This window comes from Sprattus sprattus (genome assembly GCF_963457725.1).
Source record: "Sprattus sprattus genome assembly, chromosome: 3".
Lineage (NCBI taxonomy): Eukaryota > Metazoa > Chordata > Actinopteri > Clupeiformes > Clupeidae > Sprattus > Sprattus sprattus.
The window spans coordinates 51170755-51188366 of NC_137922.1; the positions used below are offsets into that span (position 1 = coordinate 51170755).

The 17612-nt window shown below is 41.7% G+C and overlaps 2 protein-coding genes across 2 annotated transcripts; one reads left to right on the forward strand and one right to left on the reverse strand.

Annotated features, from left to right (window-relative positions):
* Positions 1–5197: 5197 nt before the first annotated feature.
* Positions 5198–9961, reverse strand: LOC308362402 (keratin, type I cytoskeletal 18-like; the record flags this gene model as incomplete). Its single annotated transcript, XM_080835020.1, has 8 exons — positions 5198–5295; positions 5980–6014; positions 6310–6530; positions 7101–7226; positions 7315–7476; positions 7565–7721; positions 9420–9502; positions 9632–9961. The coding sequence occupies 8 exons, from the start codon at positions 9959–9961 to the stop codon at positions 5198–5200; spliced, it is 1212 nt and encodes a 403-aa protein (XP_080691146.1).
* Positions 9962–10282: 321 nt separating this feature from the next.
* On the forward strand, positions 10283–15407 carry LOC308362835 (intermediate filament protein ON3-like; the record flags this gene model as incomplete). The annotated part of the gene is made up of 9 exons (XM_080835563.1): positions 10283–10489; positions 11050–11258; positions 12943–13003; positions 13264–13359; positions 13567–13731; positions 14020–14145; positions 14501–14721; positions 14950–14978; positions 15250–15407. 9 exons carry the CDS (start codon positions 10283–10285, stop codon positions 15405–15407), a joined length of 1272 nt encoding a protein of 423 aa, XP_080691689.1.
* Between the last annotated feature and the right edge of the window lie 2205 nt (positions 15408–17612).

Below are 17612 nucleotides of genomic sequence, written 5' to 3' on the forward strand. Positions count from 1 at the left end.
ACAACAACAATCGCCGCCATTTTCTTTATTTTTTGTAACCTACAATAAATAAAGCAGGCTTCCAGTCAATGGAAAAATGACTTCTCCCCACCGGCGATTGTTGTTGTTTACGATTTTCTATCAGTTCTCACCACACAACGACGTCTCATCTTTGCTCCTTGAATGTCGATATGTAATGGTATGGAGTTATTGAAACTTACTACGTGTAAAAAAGACTAGAAATTGAATGTTTATTTTTCATTGAATGTTTACATAAAGTTGCACTGGGTGCCTTTAAGGAAGTGCAGACATTTTTTAATAAAACCTGCTGGACACCATTGTTTGCCTTTATTAATCTTTCACTAGAAATTCGGTAATGCTTGACTGTATTTTGAGCTTCTTGTTTTGCGAAAAGAGATTTTGGGGACTTAGACCACATAAATCCAACTGAATGCCTGAAACAATTTAGAAACTTTTTTTATCTATCTATATGCTGACCTGCTAAATACTACAATAATTGTGACTGTTTAGTGAGGGACTGCCTGCCATTCCAAGGCAATGACTCAAGGGTTGTGTTGAAAGCATAAACATGCCCTTTAAGCAGAGCAAAAGAATGAAAAAGCGCATCAAAGTAGCCTGGAGCAGTGTAGCCCTGTGTGTCAACACCAATCAAAGTGAACTTGACACAAGTCTAAAGGCACTTTAGGCCCCAGAGACATTTACTGGCTCTCTGCGCCTCAGAACCTTGAGTGGCCATAAAAATGGCTCCTTTGTTCTCACAGGGATTGCCTCATATTTTAATGTTTTAAAGGTCCTGTAGAAGGATGTGTACCTGTCATTCCAATGATTAAACCCCTTTCCTTCCTCAGGTTGGGTGGATTTAGTTGTTTACGCTAAATCACAGAAATTGTAACCTAAGCCGTTATACAGCAGTGACGTTATCACACAATTCAATTCTTGCTTAAGAGTTACTCAAATGAAAGACCTGTGTTTTTTTTCTCATTCCAATACTACTTTGCTGATATTTTTTTTGAAGGTTGAGATATCTGGAACCACATCGCTCATGTTGTCTAGAATGCACACCACAAAAAAACTAAATGAAAAAATGTCAGTCACTGGTTGCATTTAAGTGGGCATCTTCACCACCTATATGAGATAACTTGAGATAAGTGAATAGCTTTTCACTGATGCATGTCTGTCTTTTTTTAAGAATGATTATTGTTGTTTACATGTGGACCTGTGTTTCTTTTTGAAATAGTTTATGATTTAAAAAAGGACTCTTTTCTATTCATGTTTTTACACACATGAGACCATAGGAGATAGATGGTTAGGCCGAGGCCGTGTGCGTGTGCATGTGCGTGTGTGGTGGAGGGTGTCGTGTGTCAGACCTAATTACGATTCTTCGGAAATATCATTAGAATTTCAAATTGTTTCCATGGAACAGAATACACAGGGTTTTTTTTATTTGCTCTTCCTGTATAAACAGAGCTGCTGGAAGCGATCTGGCAGCAAACCCTAGATGGGTGGAGATGGACATAGATCAAGAGATTTCAAAGTTCAACATTAGATGTTTTTATTTATTTATTTTATGCCTGTAGGAGACATCAGAGTTTTTTATGTATTTATTTTATGCCTGTAGGAGACAAACGTATAGGTTTTAAGATTACTTATTTGGAATGATGGACATGTGTAAAAAGGAGTTAACTGCTTTTGAACACAAGCCATACTGAGAACTCAGTGGTGAGAAAAGAGACTCAGGTGAAGGTTACATAATCTACAGATGCTATATAATGAAGACCTTGATTATAATACAGAATAACTCAAAGGCATACATTGTTCCAGCCAATAAACTACAATGGGTGCTTGTGCTCCAATGTTGCTTCAACACGAAAGGGACAAGGTAAGTTCCTGTCTCGCTGTTGAGCTCAAATATCAACAACCCTTCACCAGGATGGAGGACTGCACCTTTAATGCAAAATAAGCAGTCATTTAACAACATTTCAGTAAAATAATAATGGCCTGACTGGGCTTGTGTGCCTGGTGACAATGTGACTGATGATTTGGCAAAATGAGTCACATGTAAAGCTGTTTTTTCTATCATTATCAAACAAATTGTACCCTTCTGTCATGACTATGACTGAAAATATTTTTGAACAAAGCTTATTCCATTCCACTTTAACCTGAGGTAAATACTTTAGTCTGGTATTTAGTGTATGCTGTTGAGGTGCGTGTGTGTGTGTGTGTGTGTGTGTGTGCGATATTTTTAAAGTCTTTGAAGATGCCACAGCCAGACCACAGTCATTTCTGGTGCAGTCCAAAGGTGACATTCTTCAAATTGACAAGAGCCCTATATCAGAGGTATCTAAGAGACTATCTCTAAGATCACTATTTGATCACATGTCAAAGGGCTGTCTTAATTAATTAATAAGTCTATCAACCATAATAACTTTTCCACCATTTCATGTGACATCTTTGTCATTTCTGAGGTTGTACATTGGTTTCGTAACATTTCAGCAGCCCAGCGGTTAACACTCAGTTAGGGCCTATAGATGGGAAAGCATTTTGATCACCTCCTAACATGCACAGTGACTCTGTAATGTAATGGGTGAATGGTGTCTCTTCTTTCTTTCTTTGTGCTTTGAAATGCATGTGATGTAGATTGATCAGAGGAGCAGAACCTGTCTGGGTAGTTTCATGCGTTTCTTGAGTGAAGTGGGACTGTGCTTTTCAGGTGAGTGCATCTATGTTCCCAGGGCCCTGTGTCCCCCAGTTCAATATTCTCTTCACATACATTAACCCTCCTATGGTGTTTTCCCGTTTCAAGCTAGAACATTTTATACATATTACCCATTTTCTTTATTGGAGCTAGGCTTCAAAACAGCAATGTCAACAGCCTGTGTGAAATTAAGTGAATACAGTATACCTCTATCTATCTGCCTTTGGCTCGTCATCAAACAGCTTATAATGTGTTGCTAATGTTAGATAAACTTTGGTCCTAATCGCCAGCTCTGACTTGGGTAGTGAATGTGTCATTCAGTTCCGTTCCTTTGTTTCCTGTTGCGCGCCTGCGCCTAATACTACAGCGTTCCTGCCTCACGTTGATTCTTTGTTTTGCTCTTAGTTTTTGTAATTTACTTATGAGTTTTGGTAACTCCTATCTTCCGTGCTTTCCCGTTTGGATTTATTAATCTACTGAGCTTTTGTATCCCCGTTTTCTTTTGTTTTAGTCCCCGTTCTTTCCCTGTTCCCCTGGCTTTGGCTATTCCTAACAAACTTCCGTCTCCCTTATGTCTTTGTGTGTCGCCTGAAGTCCATTACACTCGCCTCCTGATAGCAAAGTTGATGGAACTGGTAGATGTATTGGATATAAAACCCTGGCTGTCTGATTCCAATTTTTTTCAGTCATTGGATCACTGTAGGAGCATGGTGGAAATGCTCAGCCATGGTGTTGACTGCTTATTTCCCTCATGATATGTTGTGTATGTCATAACGTTTTTTTGTGTACATGTTAACAAGGTTCAAAACTTTAAACAACGTCCCCTGGATTGTGGTGGAAAACGTGGCCGAAAACTCAATAATCTGTGTGTGTGAAGAAAATCAACAATCAGTTCAACCACCATGGTAGTTTAAATGTGTATCAAGTATAGCAAACATACTGATGTGTAAAATATGTAAAGCTTGGCTTGGAAGAAGGTATATCTGGGGAACTATCAGCATGGCTGCTGGCAGGTCCCCACTTTCTCCCAGAGGCTATTCATTCTTATCCTGGGACCCTTTCTCTCACATGAGCTACTCTCTACGTGGAGCTAATCAGTTGGGCCTCTGCCTTGAAGACAGGTGCAGAGAGCAGACTTAATATGACAAGAATGATTCCAGGCCCAGACACATGACACAAAACCATAACAGTATTCCATCATTTGTCTGGCTAACCAGAATGCCTGCAAACGTGAGTGGACTCGCAACTTTCAAGACAAAACACATTGCTTCAAAAATGTGGCCTTTGACCTTTGCCCCCTTCCAGGGTGAAGACTTTCTCTTTATTAGGAACTTGTGAACTGTAACAACCAACATGCTTTTGCACGTCCCATCCCAAGTCCCGCAGGGCAAAAAGAAGGACTGCAATGGGAGATCCTACCCAGTTTTGGTTGTTAAAGAAGCCCTTTCACAAGGAAAACTACACAAAGAAAGCTTTCCTGTTTTTTTGTAGACACAGTGGGAGGTTAGATGCGTTGAATGAGTAAATAAATACATCTGTATAAAATGAACCTTTTCATCTTTAATATTGCAGTCTGATTTTGTGTCACTCTTGTGGCCTCTTTGAAGACCTGTGCATTCTTCCATAACAGTAAGATGAGGGTTGCATGCCAACAATGACAGTTTCTGAGGAACTGAAGTTGTCTTGAAATAGGATCACTTGTTTTTCACCGACCAAAGAGTGGCTGATGTGTTTTCACATACCCCTGTCTGTCAAACCTTTGGAATGTGTGATTATCCCTAAAGATTTGTGGCTATTCTATAACAGACCTGTGGGATTTAACACATTTGACATAATACTAGCATTCCAGTTAAACTTACAAGCTCTTAAAACTTTCTTCACAGTGCCCATTTACGGACTTTGTTATTGTGTGTGGTAAACTCTCTTCACTGACACTATAGAATGGGAATCCTTAATAATTACTTGTCTGGTTTTCCCATGCGAACTTCCAAAGAAACACATTGGCCCAGATTGACAAAGGGGAGAACAGGAAAGAGTGTTTGAGGCCTTTATTTACAAAATGTCCTTGTGGGTGTGGGTGTGGGTGTGTGGGTGTGGGTGTGGGTGTGTGTGTGTGTGTGTGTGTGTGTGTGTGTGTGTGTGTGTGTGTGTGTGTGTGTGTACTCTTAGATTTGTCTTTGGAGAATTTTTCTTTGCCAGTTCAGCACTGGTCTTGAAATTATTATTATATTATAGTATTATTATTATATCCATAAAGATGAAATCATCAAAACAATAAAAGAGACCAAGTCAAATTGTTGCCGGTTAAATCATATGCTTTTATTTCAGATTTCTGCACAGAACACCAAACCTTTTTTCCCCCAAATCCGATTTCAACATATTTCAATATTACTTTCCCATAGGAAGTTTAGCCACTAAGCAGGGTTTGAGCACCGAGGGGAAGGTAAGTCTTGTGGACTCCTCCTCTTATGCAGGCCACTCAGCTGTCCTGCTTTATGCTGGTTACTTCTTGGCTGGAGTGTCGGGCCCGGCTTTCTCCTCAGGAACTTTGTCCGCTGCTTTTGCTTTAGTCTTCTTAGCTGGCTCTTTCTTTGGGGGCTCTGAAGATTGAAAGTCATCAAAGTCATTCCAGACAAATAGATTAAAGAAAACTGGGTAACAAGGTATTACCAAATGTTTAATTAGAATTAAAAATAATCTAATAATGTCTGAATAATAAACTATAGGTTTGCATAGTTATGCTATTATGTTATGCATGAACTAAGCATTTATGCTATTATGTTATGCATGAACTAAGCATTTACAACATTCTTTAAAGTGTCTTATAAACTATTTGTAAAGTAATTTACTAATGTTATCTAATGTATTGTTAAGACATGTAACTTTATAATTAACCATTTGGTAATAACTGTAAATGGTTTATTATTGCACCCTTTTATAAAGCTTTACCAAAACATGTAATGACTTTTTGTAACATCAAACATAAAACAAATATTATTGACAAATTGTTGTGTGACATCATTTCTTTGGTTTGATCATGTTTTAAATTCATGCATTTGGTTATGATCAAAAAGACAGGAAGTGAAATAAATGATGCACACAAGTGAAACATCTCAATCTTTATCTCTGCTGTTAAGATAAGACTGGCCAAGCAAGTTATGACTGTCCCTAGTGCTAGGTGGACGGTTGCATCTCTATGTCCTGGTTTACAACACGTATCATGCACACATCATGCATCATCCCACAGGTCCCCTTGGGTCTGGACCAGGCATCGGCAAACTTACCGCTGTTTAAGGCATTCTCTAAGGAGAAATCACCGCTGTGTGGAGAAAACATGACAAACAAACTGATATTTGTGGAAAAGGGAAGAATGTTGTGACATTCTACATCCTCACACACAATCTCACACACAGGAACATTGCTTTGTCATGTCATACCATATTGACAGTATCACCATGTTTATAAACAATGACATGTTTATGACAAGCTCATGTCACTCTTATGTCTCAGTGTGTGCCTGTGTGTGTGCCTGCGTGTGTGTGTGTGTGTGTGTGTGTGTGTGTGTGTGTGTGTGTGTGTGTGTGTGTGTGTGAGTGGGAGGGTTGTGTACTCACTCGTCGTCGATGCCGACCAGTAGGCTGCGGTAGCTCTCAATCTCAGCCTCTAGCTTCATCTTGACGTTGAGCAGTGCCTGGTAGTCTTCAGACTGCCGCTCCACCTGGTCCCTGACCTGGCCCAGGTCACTCTCCAGCCCCTGCAGCAGGCGGTTGAGGCGGGCCAGCTCACGGCCGTAACGGCCCTCTGTGTCCTGCATGGTCTCCTCCAGAGAGATGAGCTAGATAGATAGATAGATAGATAGATAGATAGATACATAGATACATAGATAGATGGATACTTTATTAATCCCAAGGGAAATTTAGAAAACAGCTACAGCGGAAGAAAGAAATGTGTAAGGTATGAGTGTGTGTGTGTGTGTGCGTGTCTTGTGAGTTTGAATGTATCTGAATGGCTTGCTACTGTATTAAACAGAGCTAGAGCTCTGTGGGTGCATATCTGTGTGGTGTATGCACTGCAAAAGTAGACGTGAAGAGGGCTGGTTTTGAGTGTGTGTGTGTGTGTGTGTGTGTGTGTGTGTGTGTGTGTGTGTGTGTATGTGTGTCTTTTCTTTCACAATACTTCACTTAAAGTCTGCTTGTAGAACTGTCTGTTTACATACAACACAATGAGTTGTGACTTGTTCTTCACCTGGCATTTTGCCTGAGGGGTTGTATTTAAGTCTATGTGTAGTTTAATAATATAGAAAGAATAAATAGTCTTTGTTTTCCAGATTGCAATGAATTGTCTCAAAAGGGCTATTGTATTGCTGTATTGCAGATGTAGTACAGTGTAGGCTGATGCAGCATACCATACTGTTCATAGACTGCACATCAATCTCCAGGAGCTGTTTCTGGCGACGCAGGTCATTTAGTTCATTCTTGCTGGACTGGAGACTCTCTGTATTTTTAGCCACTTCAACCTTGATGGTATCAAACTGGGAGAGAGAAAGGACATACATGAGTATCATTTTAAACATAAATTTTTCTGATCAGGTATTCTTTGCATAAACTGATGAAGAATACCTTCTTATTGTACCAGGTGTCAGTCTCGTCCTGGTTTTTCACAGCAACCGATTCATACTGCCCACGGATCTTGTTGAGGGTGTCAGCCAGGGTAGAGTCAGGTGAGTCCATCTCCACGGTAACGTCAGACTCCTTTACTTTCTGACGCAGCGCCATCGCATCCTAGGATGATGGTAGAAAAGATAGTTAAAGGTGATAAATAAGAATATATTGGATGTAAGAGCGCATTGCAAGTTCGTGACTAACTTACATCACGGTGATCCTTCTTGAGATAAGCCAGTTCCTCTCTGACGGACTCGATCTGACTCTCCAGCTGCATCTTAGACAGTTGAGTGTCATCGATGACCTTGCGCAGGTCGGAAAGGTCCCGCTCCACATTCTGACGCACAAGCAGCTCAGTCTCCATTCTGTAAAGTGATACTTGTCATCAGGCACGTGCACAGACATTTTGGGGGGCAGGTGCTAAAAAAAAAAAAAGGGCACCCATCGCCAAAATATAGGATATTTGCAACTTATATATTAGTAGGGTAACTGATTCTCCCTCATTTGATTGGCTCTTTGATGGCCTGTTCCAAGTTAAAAGGGAGCGGCTACTCTGAGCTGCTTGCTGCAGTTCCCTGTCCTTCTGCTTCTTGAGGGCTCAGATACGCGTCTTTTTTCAGGCAGAAACGCTTCAGTAACGCCTTGGCAAAGTGCGGCGGCCAAAACAGAAGCGGTGCGCTTCCCTGCCTTGCGCTGGAAAGTTGAGAATAGTTCAACTTTTAAGCGCACCTAAAAAACGCTTCAAAGACGCAACGCGTGGTGGAGAAGGGGCGCACGCTTTAAACGCGCCGTACCATAGGAATCAATGTATTTGCTCGCGTCCCGTTTTTACAAAAACGCGTATGTGTATCTGAGCCCTATGTCTGTCTTTTTTTGGCATTATGCTGCAAATTTTTTGAATGAGATAAATCAATGTTATGGATAATAATTTTACCGTTTTCTGAAGGTTAAAGCATAAGCAGCATTACACTAATTATGCTGTTCTCAACCTGTGGGTCCTCTTGGCAGGATAAGACAGCTAGCTTACATTTAACTTATTTTACTCTTTTTCACCCTCTACAATTACTCATACAAGTTTGATCGTTGTAAAACAGGCAAAACGAAGAGATACATAAATATTACGGTAAACAATGTGGGACAAGGATAGCATGACACCGAGAGCTAGCATAGTTTACCTGCTATTTTCTAGCTGTGAATTCTCGTGACATTTATAAACATACATTCAACATACTTTCGAAATTGTCTAAACGGCATTTATACAACAGAAAATATGCACTTTCAGACAAATAATGTCATTAAACATGACAAACGTCAGTAAACAGCTGGAAAATACTTTGAAATCAAGTTAGTTGTTTGTTTATTTTTTTAGGAAACGTCGGACCAGTTATGTTTTCAGACGTAATGTTTTCAGGGGCACTAATGTTGTTGTTAATTTATAACAAACAACGTCGGGGGGGTGCACAAACACCGTCATTACCTGTTTGTCTGATGCTGCAGGTCAGTGAAGAAGTAGTCTGCACCGGCCTGGCGCTCAGCACTGATGTGGGGGATGAGGAGGGAGAGCCGCGGCGGGGGCTTGCGAGCACCGCAGAGCCATAGAATACTATTCTATGTCTGTGCCGCGGAGCATGTTGGGGCGAAATTCTCAGAAGAACTCAAATAAATGCCCCCTCAGAAATCAAAACCCATTTGGGGAAATTGATGACAGAAAGACTAATTCGTATTGTATTCTAAAAATATTGATGAATGAAAAAAAAAATGGGCTCCAGCAAAAAAGGGCACTTTTTCCCAACCAGGGCACAAGGGCTGGTGCTTGAGCACCACTAGGGGTCTATCTGTGCACGTGCCTGCTTGTCATCAATACTCGACTAAATAGTTTGAAGGATAACTTATCTGTGTCCAGATGTTAATATGTGTTGCGGAATTTATTGCGCCATCTTGCGACCATGGACAAATATAAGCGATTCAAACTTTATTTGCCGTCATTTTAATTGTTTTACATTGCTCGTCTACAAGATCATTATCGCGGTTAATGGAGCATAACATTATAAAATATAATTTACTTGTTTTTGAAATCTTCGTTTGCCAGTTTGCTGTTGTCAATCTGCAGAATAAGACGAGCATTCTCCAAGGTCTTTTGGCGCACCTGCAAGGAATAATTTATAAAAGGTTACAGCATATTCGTGTAAGGAGAGGATAACAAATATCGTTGCCTTTGCTATTTCCACAGTGGTACATTTATTTGTAGACTAGGACTACCCTTATTGTCAATTACCTGCTTCTTAAGATCAACCAGAGGTCTCTCAATCTCTTCCCAGTCATGATCGGTCATCTTTCCTCTCCTCTTCAAAATGTCTCTGATCTTGTCCTCCAGATCGTTATTGGACTTCTCCAGCTGCCGCACCCGACCCAGGTACCCGGACAGACGGTTGTTCAGGCCCTTCATGGTCTGCTTGTCATCGGTGGGGGCCGAGGCATGGTTGTCGCCATCTCTACGGGAGTCGGGGCGCAGAGCGCTTCGGAGACCCCTCAGAGTGGACACAGAAGCCCGGGAGTCTCTTCCCCCGGCCCCACCGAACATACTTGCGGAGCTAGTACGAGACATTGCGACCTGTCTGCTTAAGGATGTAAGTGACACTTCTAAAACAGCTACCTGGTGTAGAATGAAGTGTCAATGCTAGAATCCTATTTATACTAGCCCACCCATCCGGGGCGTCAAACAGCTCGACTAAATTATAGGCTACTCCAACCGGGAGAACCTGTAGTTTCGCCAACATTCACTTTTTTACCGGTGATTTTCCACTTATATGCATTATTCATTAGGGGTGGCCCATGCCTCACCTTAATAAGCAGGTGAGGTTCTCTTCCATGCCATTTGCCTTCCAAGAGCACTCCTGCCAACACTGACCCTGTGAAGATAGAAAACATGACTAGCGTCAAAAAAAACGGAGGCTTCAGCAGCCAGTCATACAGTGTAGGTCCTTCCAGAGGGTACCCCAGCATGACGCCGGCCAAGAAGGACCTGCTCAACCCTATCGACACAAAGATGGACCCCCTTGACCAGAAGGCGAAGAACAATGAGAAGGATCAGATGGTTGGACTGAATGATAAGTTCGTTACATTTATTGACAGAGTGAGTACGCGTACGTTTTCAAGATGCAAAGTTATTTAGAGACTGCAGGTTGTATGTTTATTTTAGACTCACAAGTCTATCTGTAAACTTTTAATCAAATCAGGCACAATTCAAATTTCTGAAATATCAATTTGCAATAAACTGGGATACTACCACAATGTATTTTTCTTCATCCAAAGAAACATGTGGTTGTCTGTTTGTTTCATGACCAAGATAATAACTGTTACACTTTATGGCAAGTTGTCTTCTTACAAGTGTATCCATAGTGGTGCATTCGTATGATGGTGCGTGTCTTGAAATTTCAATTTTATGCCTATTTTTTACATTGCAGACAGTATATTATTGAAGGAATTTCTGTTTGTGTGAAAACACAGAAAGTAGCCCACCCCACTCGACTCCCAACACACCCAACCACGCCCAAAGCAAGGGGTTCTATACTATACCCAACAAACTCCCATTCCATTCTGAAGTTTACCACTACTTTGTAGATGCAACTCCTCATTTCGTCCTCAAGAGGTCAGTCAAGACAGCCCATTGACTTTCTTATTGTGCTTTATCAGGTGCGCAACCTGGAGCAGGAAAACAAACGGCTAGAGACCAAACTGAAGATTCTCCTGGAGCAAGAGCGCTACAAGGGCAACGTCGATGAAATCGTGGCTGCTTTGAGCACCAACCTGCGCCGACAGATCGAAGGTCTGGACATGGACAGACTGAAGCTGGAGGGGGAGTTGGTGCGCAGTCAGGATGAAGTGGAGCAGACCCGTGAAAAGTGAGCCTTGTTTTCAATGCTTGATTGATCGCATTGTCACTGTTGTTTTTTTCACTGTTATTAAGTATATCTGTCGGAATAATTACTTGTATATAAACTGTTAGCACTGTTACCATCATCATATATTTGGGTTTCTTAGTTCCTTTGAATGCTGCTTTCCTGTTCTGACTCTTCCTGTTCCCCCTACTTAATTGGCCCTGTCAGTGTCCACACCCCAACACCTCTGCTTTAACCACTCCTAGCCCCCCAGCCCCCACCCCCGCCTTCCAAAAGCAGAAGGGCCAGAGTTGTTGCTGCAGGCCATCAGTAAACCCTGCACCTTCACTAGCCGTCCATCCAGTGCATGTTTCCATTCGGCGTGTGTCGTCTCTGGAGCTCTGTCTGTTTCTACTCACAATTGATTTATTTATTTATTTAGGCCTCGGAAGACACATTGAGGATTAAGATCCTCATTTTCAATGGTGCCGAGGGTAAAACAGGAGTTAATACATTGGAAAGAAAAAATAAAATAAGTATAAAATAAATACAAAAATAAAATAAATACAGTAAAATACTATGGTTGGGTCAACAGTTGCAATCATTGCAGGAGAAGGCAGGTGTACATATGATAAGACTTGTGAATTCCCTAAGTGAAATAAATGAGCCAACCTTAGTGATTTTTGGACCTCATTCCAAATGAAGGGTGCCTTAAAACAGAAGGCTGTCTTCCCCAGTTGTGTGTGCCATAGCGGTCTCCAGTTATATAACGTAGGGCAGAATGGTACACAGCATCCAGGGTTTTTAGGGTGCTGTGGGATGCATTGCCATAGATTACATCACCATAATCTAAAACTGATATAAAATCAGACTCAATAATACGTTTTCTGGCTGGAAAAGTAAAACAGCATCTATTTCTGTATAAAAAACCCAATTTGATTCTAAGCTTTTTAGTGAGTTGTTTCACATGTGGTTTAAAATCAAGCTTCTCATCTACCCAAATGCCTAGGTACTTGTAGCTGGTGACCCTTTCTAGAGCGGAACCATTTGTAGAGCAGAGTTTTAAGCTGTTAAAATCAGTGCTTCTAGCTTCAATGTTTTAGGCACTACAGTACAGAACTGTGTCATCCGCTTAAAGATGAACTTGACAAAGTGGAGTGAGTGTGGAGGCAATTTCATTGATATAAACCCCCTAGTCAATATCTAAAAAAGGCGATATTATTTTGCCCACCTTTACACATTGGGAGCGACCAGTGAGATAACTTTTAAACCACTGAAGGCTCACATGTTCAAAGCCCATAAGTGACAATTTGTGTAAAAGCAGGTGGTGGTCAACAGTGTCAAAGGCCTTTGAGAGGTCCACAAATAGTGCGGCACAATGTTGCTTATTGTCCAAGGCAGCAATGACATCATTCACCACAAGGGAGGCTGCAGAAATAGTGCTATGTCGGGCTCTAAAACCTGATTGAGATGGACTCAGGAAAGAGGATAGTGATAAAAATGATTTTAGCTGGGAATTAATAAAGGATTCAAGAATTTTTGAGAGACATGATAGTTTTCAAATTTGAGATTTTTTTTTTTTTTCCTGACCTATTTGCTGTCGAGGCCCAGTCACTTTCCTGGTCATGAATCACAGGCACCATCGTGCTTATAGTGGTTCTCACAATGACATGTCCTCTGACAAATGGCCTTGAATGTGTCTCTGCAGGTTTGAGGAAGAGCTGCAGAAGAAGATGGACACAGAGAATGACTTTGTGATCAACAAGAAGGTGAGTGCTGGGAATGTGGGAGGGTCTTAGGGGCTGTGAGGGCTGTCAGTCAGGACATTCATATATAATGTGGCGGTGGTTTATAATTCAGTAAGTTAAGGTTTGAAAAAGATTAGAATAAAATGTGTTTAATTTTGCCAAACAATTGTGGGATACTTTCAAATGACCTGGACAAAGTTGAATAAAAATGTGTAACTTTTCAGTCCATTACATTGTCAGGAGTAAATAAGGTTTGTTGTTTGTTTGTTTGGCTGTGATAGGAAGTGGATGAAGGCTACCTACAGAGAGTGGAACTGGAACTGGTGCTCGAGGAGCTGATGAATGAACTAGAGTTCCTGAAACAGGCTTACCAAGAGGTCAGTCTCAGCCAATAAGCACAACAGTTATAGATTTATTGACCAATAACAGACGCCCTTGTTAGGGCCCCCCTCCTCTCCCCTTTCCTGACCCAACCAGCTCTTATCATGGCTGCCACTTGCGGTCATTTCACTCAGTTAGGAACCTTCCTAAGCCAAAAAGACTATCTGACTAAAGCCATGGATTCTCTGTCTCCTGCACCACAGGAGATCAAAGAGCTGGAATCAATGATTGTCAAAGAGAAGATCGTGCTGAAGGCCAGCAGTGTTCCTGATCTGGACTTGGATGAGATAGTGGCAGCAGTGAAGAAACAGTACGAAGACATGGCGGCCCGCAGTCGCGAGGAGGTGGAGCAGTGGAACCGGAAGAAGGTAGGGTCACAATGGGACAGTGCCCCAAGGCCTTCCACTGCCAGCTACCAGCTGGCAAGTATGTACTAAGCTATACTAAGGTACAGTGATGTCATTGTAGAGTAGTTCATTGTTATAAGGTGTGTTCCCTCTCTGGTCTAAGCTTAGATGTTTCTAGACATTTGTTAATAATTAGATAACACATTTAATTGAAAAGTGAAGGAAGCTGTGAGAATAAAAGTTATTCTTGATCCTTGTAATCTCACCTAGATGCAGAATTGACCTCTCTCTCTCTCTCTCTCTTATCAGATGGACGTTATGGCTCTGAAGGCTGGGAAGTATGAGGATGACCTGCGCGATAACAAGAAGGAGATGGCTGACCTCCTGAGGCAGATCCAGCGGCTGAAACATGAGCTGGTGGCTCTGAAGAAGAAGGTAAGACTCAACCACTGAACACACTTGACCCTGTAAAGTCTGGCCTAAAGCCTTCATTAACTGCATCCAACAACATTGTAGACTGTAGTCTCAACAGATCATTTCTCTCATGCATGCATAACCTTTACCAAATATGAATGGGTATCAACAAGGTTCCAGTGGGAAACTTTGGGTTTGATTGATTGTTGGAATTTGTAGACCACAATCCTTCTGTCATCATTTCACAATATCTTTATGTACCCTACAATGATCAGGCATTAAGTCTAAGAGAGGTCACTTTAGCAGGATCCAAACAGTGAGATCTACATTAGGACTCCCCCTCAGACCCCTCTCTCTATGTCTCTCCCTCTGACAGAAAGAGAGCATGGAGCTGGAGATCGTCCAGACTGAGGAGAAGGCCCAGGGCGCTGTAGACGACGCGCGGGACCACATCACGCAGCTGCAAGAGGCAATGCGCAAGGCCAAGCAGGTCATGGCACGCCAAGTGCGCGAGTACCAGGAGCTCATGAACCTCAAGCTGGCGCTGGACATCGAGATCGCCACCTACAGGAAGCTCCTGGAAGGAGAGGAGATGAGGTACTGACCAGGCCAGAAACACAGAGCTGCTGCCCTCATTGACCAGATCGACTAATCATGCTTGTCTCTACATTTAACTAAACAAGCCACAAAGTGTTAATAAAAACAATAAATAATGAATTAAACAGAAAATGAATTAAACTCTAAAAGGCATAACATAATTAGGTACATACACCTAGCTGTGCTTTTCCCCCTCAATTGTTCACCATCTTATCTCTCTCTCTACAGGATGGATGGACGTGAGCGTGACCAGATGGGTAAGCAATAATGTAGCTAAACTAACTACCTTCAGGGATTTAAAGGAGGGACGGATATCAGCATAGTGTAACCCTTTGAATTCTGTTGTCAAAATGTATACTATCCTTTCCTGTTATTCTATCTATGCTGTTCTGTGGATGAAAATTGCATGCCGAAATTTCTACCAAGTGCAGGCCCTGCCATTTCAACATCCCCCTGTGTTATTTCGTCTCTTGTTCAGATTTCTAAAATCAAACCCAAACATACCCAAACCCATCCTTGCTCATGCAGAAGCCCGGATCCATGACAGCCTCCCACTGGAAAAGGGCAACTCACTGCAGTCTCCGTCTGTCAACACACCCAAACCCAAGAAAGGCGTGCTCATCAAAGTCATCGAAGTGAAGGACGGCATGATGATCTCCGAAAGCTCTCACTTTGCTAACTCATAAAAATATCCCTGTCCCAGCCCTGTGTCGAGGAGAAGCCTCATTACAGGGTTGCTCCATGTGTGTGGCTCACTTACACATTTTCATTAATCATTCTCCTCTGTTCATTAAATCAGTCCCATGGCCTGTTTTCATTGAGTCATGCGGCTGACCACATCTGTACAGATGTCTGTTTGAACTGTCTTTGTGCAATCTGAAAAATAAATTTTAATCTGATCTAAAACCTATAGTCTGTCTGTCAAACCTCTGGAAAGTATGATTATCCCTAAACACTTTCAGCTATTCTATAACACAAACACCTGTGGGATTTAACACATTTGACACAATACTAGCATTCCAGTCAAACTTATAAGCTTTTTAAACTCTCTTTACAGTGGCCATTTACGGACATTGTAATTGTGTGGTTAACTCTCTTCACTGGCACTATAGAATAGGAATCCTTAATAATTACGAGTCTGGTTTCCCCCCTGAGAACTTCAAAGAAACAAATTGGCCCAGAATTATAAAGGGGTGAATAGGAAAGAGTTTTTGAGTCCTTTATTTTCAAAATGTCCTTGTGGGGGGTGTGTGTGTGTGTGTGTGTGTGTGTACTCTCTGATTTGTCTTCAGTTCAACACTGTGACAGTGATTATTATATTATTATCATTATTGTTATAATTGTTGTTGTTTTAATTGATTCATTTAATTGATTATTCAACTGTTGTATATTTAGGTGAAAGCAAACAACGGAGTAGACGTAGTGTAGAACTATCCTTTACTTCACTTCTTCATCCATCATACTTCCCTACATTTCCTCAGGTATCTCAATATCCTAGCGTAGTGCCCCTAGTGGATTGTAAGATATACCACATATTCCCATTTTCTTAAAGAACCTCTGCCGGTGGCCCATTGTACAACTAGCCGTCCTATTAAAAACTTCATTATGCAGAACAATCACAACTTCAGTATTTTTACCTTAAGAGACTGTACTTCAACATAGAGGATTTACCATGTTCATTATTTAAACCTTGAGCATAATATAGAATAGCGTATGCAGAATATTAACAATCACAAATGATATAACAGATCAATATCACAGAGTGCACACAGCAATAGAACACAATGTAACACATTTAAAAAAAAAAATGAATATCACTTCCCTCTTTCTTTTGGAAAAGTGTCTATGTTATATCGTCCTTTTGCCATTCTGGAACTCGAACAGTTCTCCTAGATGGCAATGCAGTAGCAGGCGGTGTAGCCTGCAGCAGCTCATGTGTCGCATCAGGAGGATGTGGAGTGGGAGGCACAGGCATGTTGACTGGTAAAGCAGGGACAAGATGACTTGCGTTCCAGATTTTGCCATCAGAGAGGCGAAAGGTTGCAGGGCCTTTGTAAACTTGTGAGCACCTTTCTTTACAAGGCAGGCTTTTTAATGCGCAAAGTCACCAACCTGAAATGTCGGGGTCTGTGCACTGCGGCGTTTGTCAGTGTTCTCCTTTGATTTAAGTTGTTTCTTCTTAACAGTATCTCCTAGTTCTGCATCGACCAACTGCATAGGACGTGTAGACAAGCCCCTAATTCTCAATTTAGTGTTCATCGGCCTACCATACAGCAGTTCAGAAGGGGAGTCTTGTGTGATTGCATGGGGAGTAGCACGATAAGAAACCAAGAAATCAATAGTAAATTGCTTCCCAGGTTTACCCTCAATGTCTGCTGCCTGGAGGCAGTCTTTGAGGCATCTGTTCCATCTTTCAACTTCGCCATTGCATCGTGGATAATAGATGGAACTACGGCAATGTTTAATGTCTCAGCTGGAAAGGAATGCCTCAAATTCAGCAACAAAAGCTGACCCGTTGTCTGTCACCAGCTCAATCGGGTTTCCTTCACGGCTGAAGACAGTAGAGAGAAACATAATGGCTGCAGCTGAAGTCACCTCAGAGGTTAATGCCACCTCTGACCACTTGCTGTAGAAATCCAAAAGAGTAATAGAATAACAGCAATCCGAGGGGCATGTAGGTAAGGACCAACATAGTCCACTGCAAGCTTTTCCCATGCTGCAATGGGAAGACTCACCGGATTCAGTGGGGAGGCTCTGACGATGGCAGTCTTGTCATGTTGAGTGCATGTGACGCAGGACTTGATGGCGATCTCTACAGCTGCACCCATACCTGGCCACCAATAAAGCTCCCTAAGTCTTTGCTTTGTACGTACAATTCCTTGATGTGTATC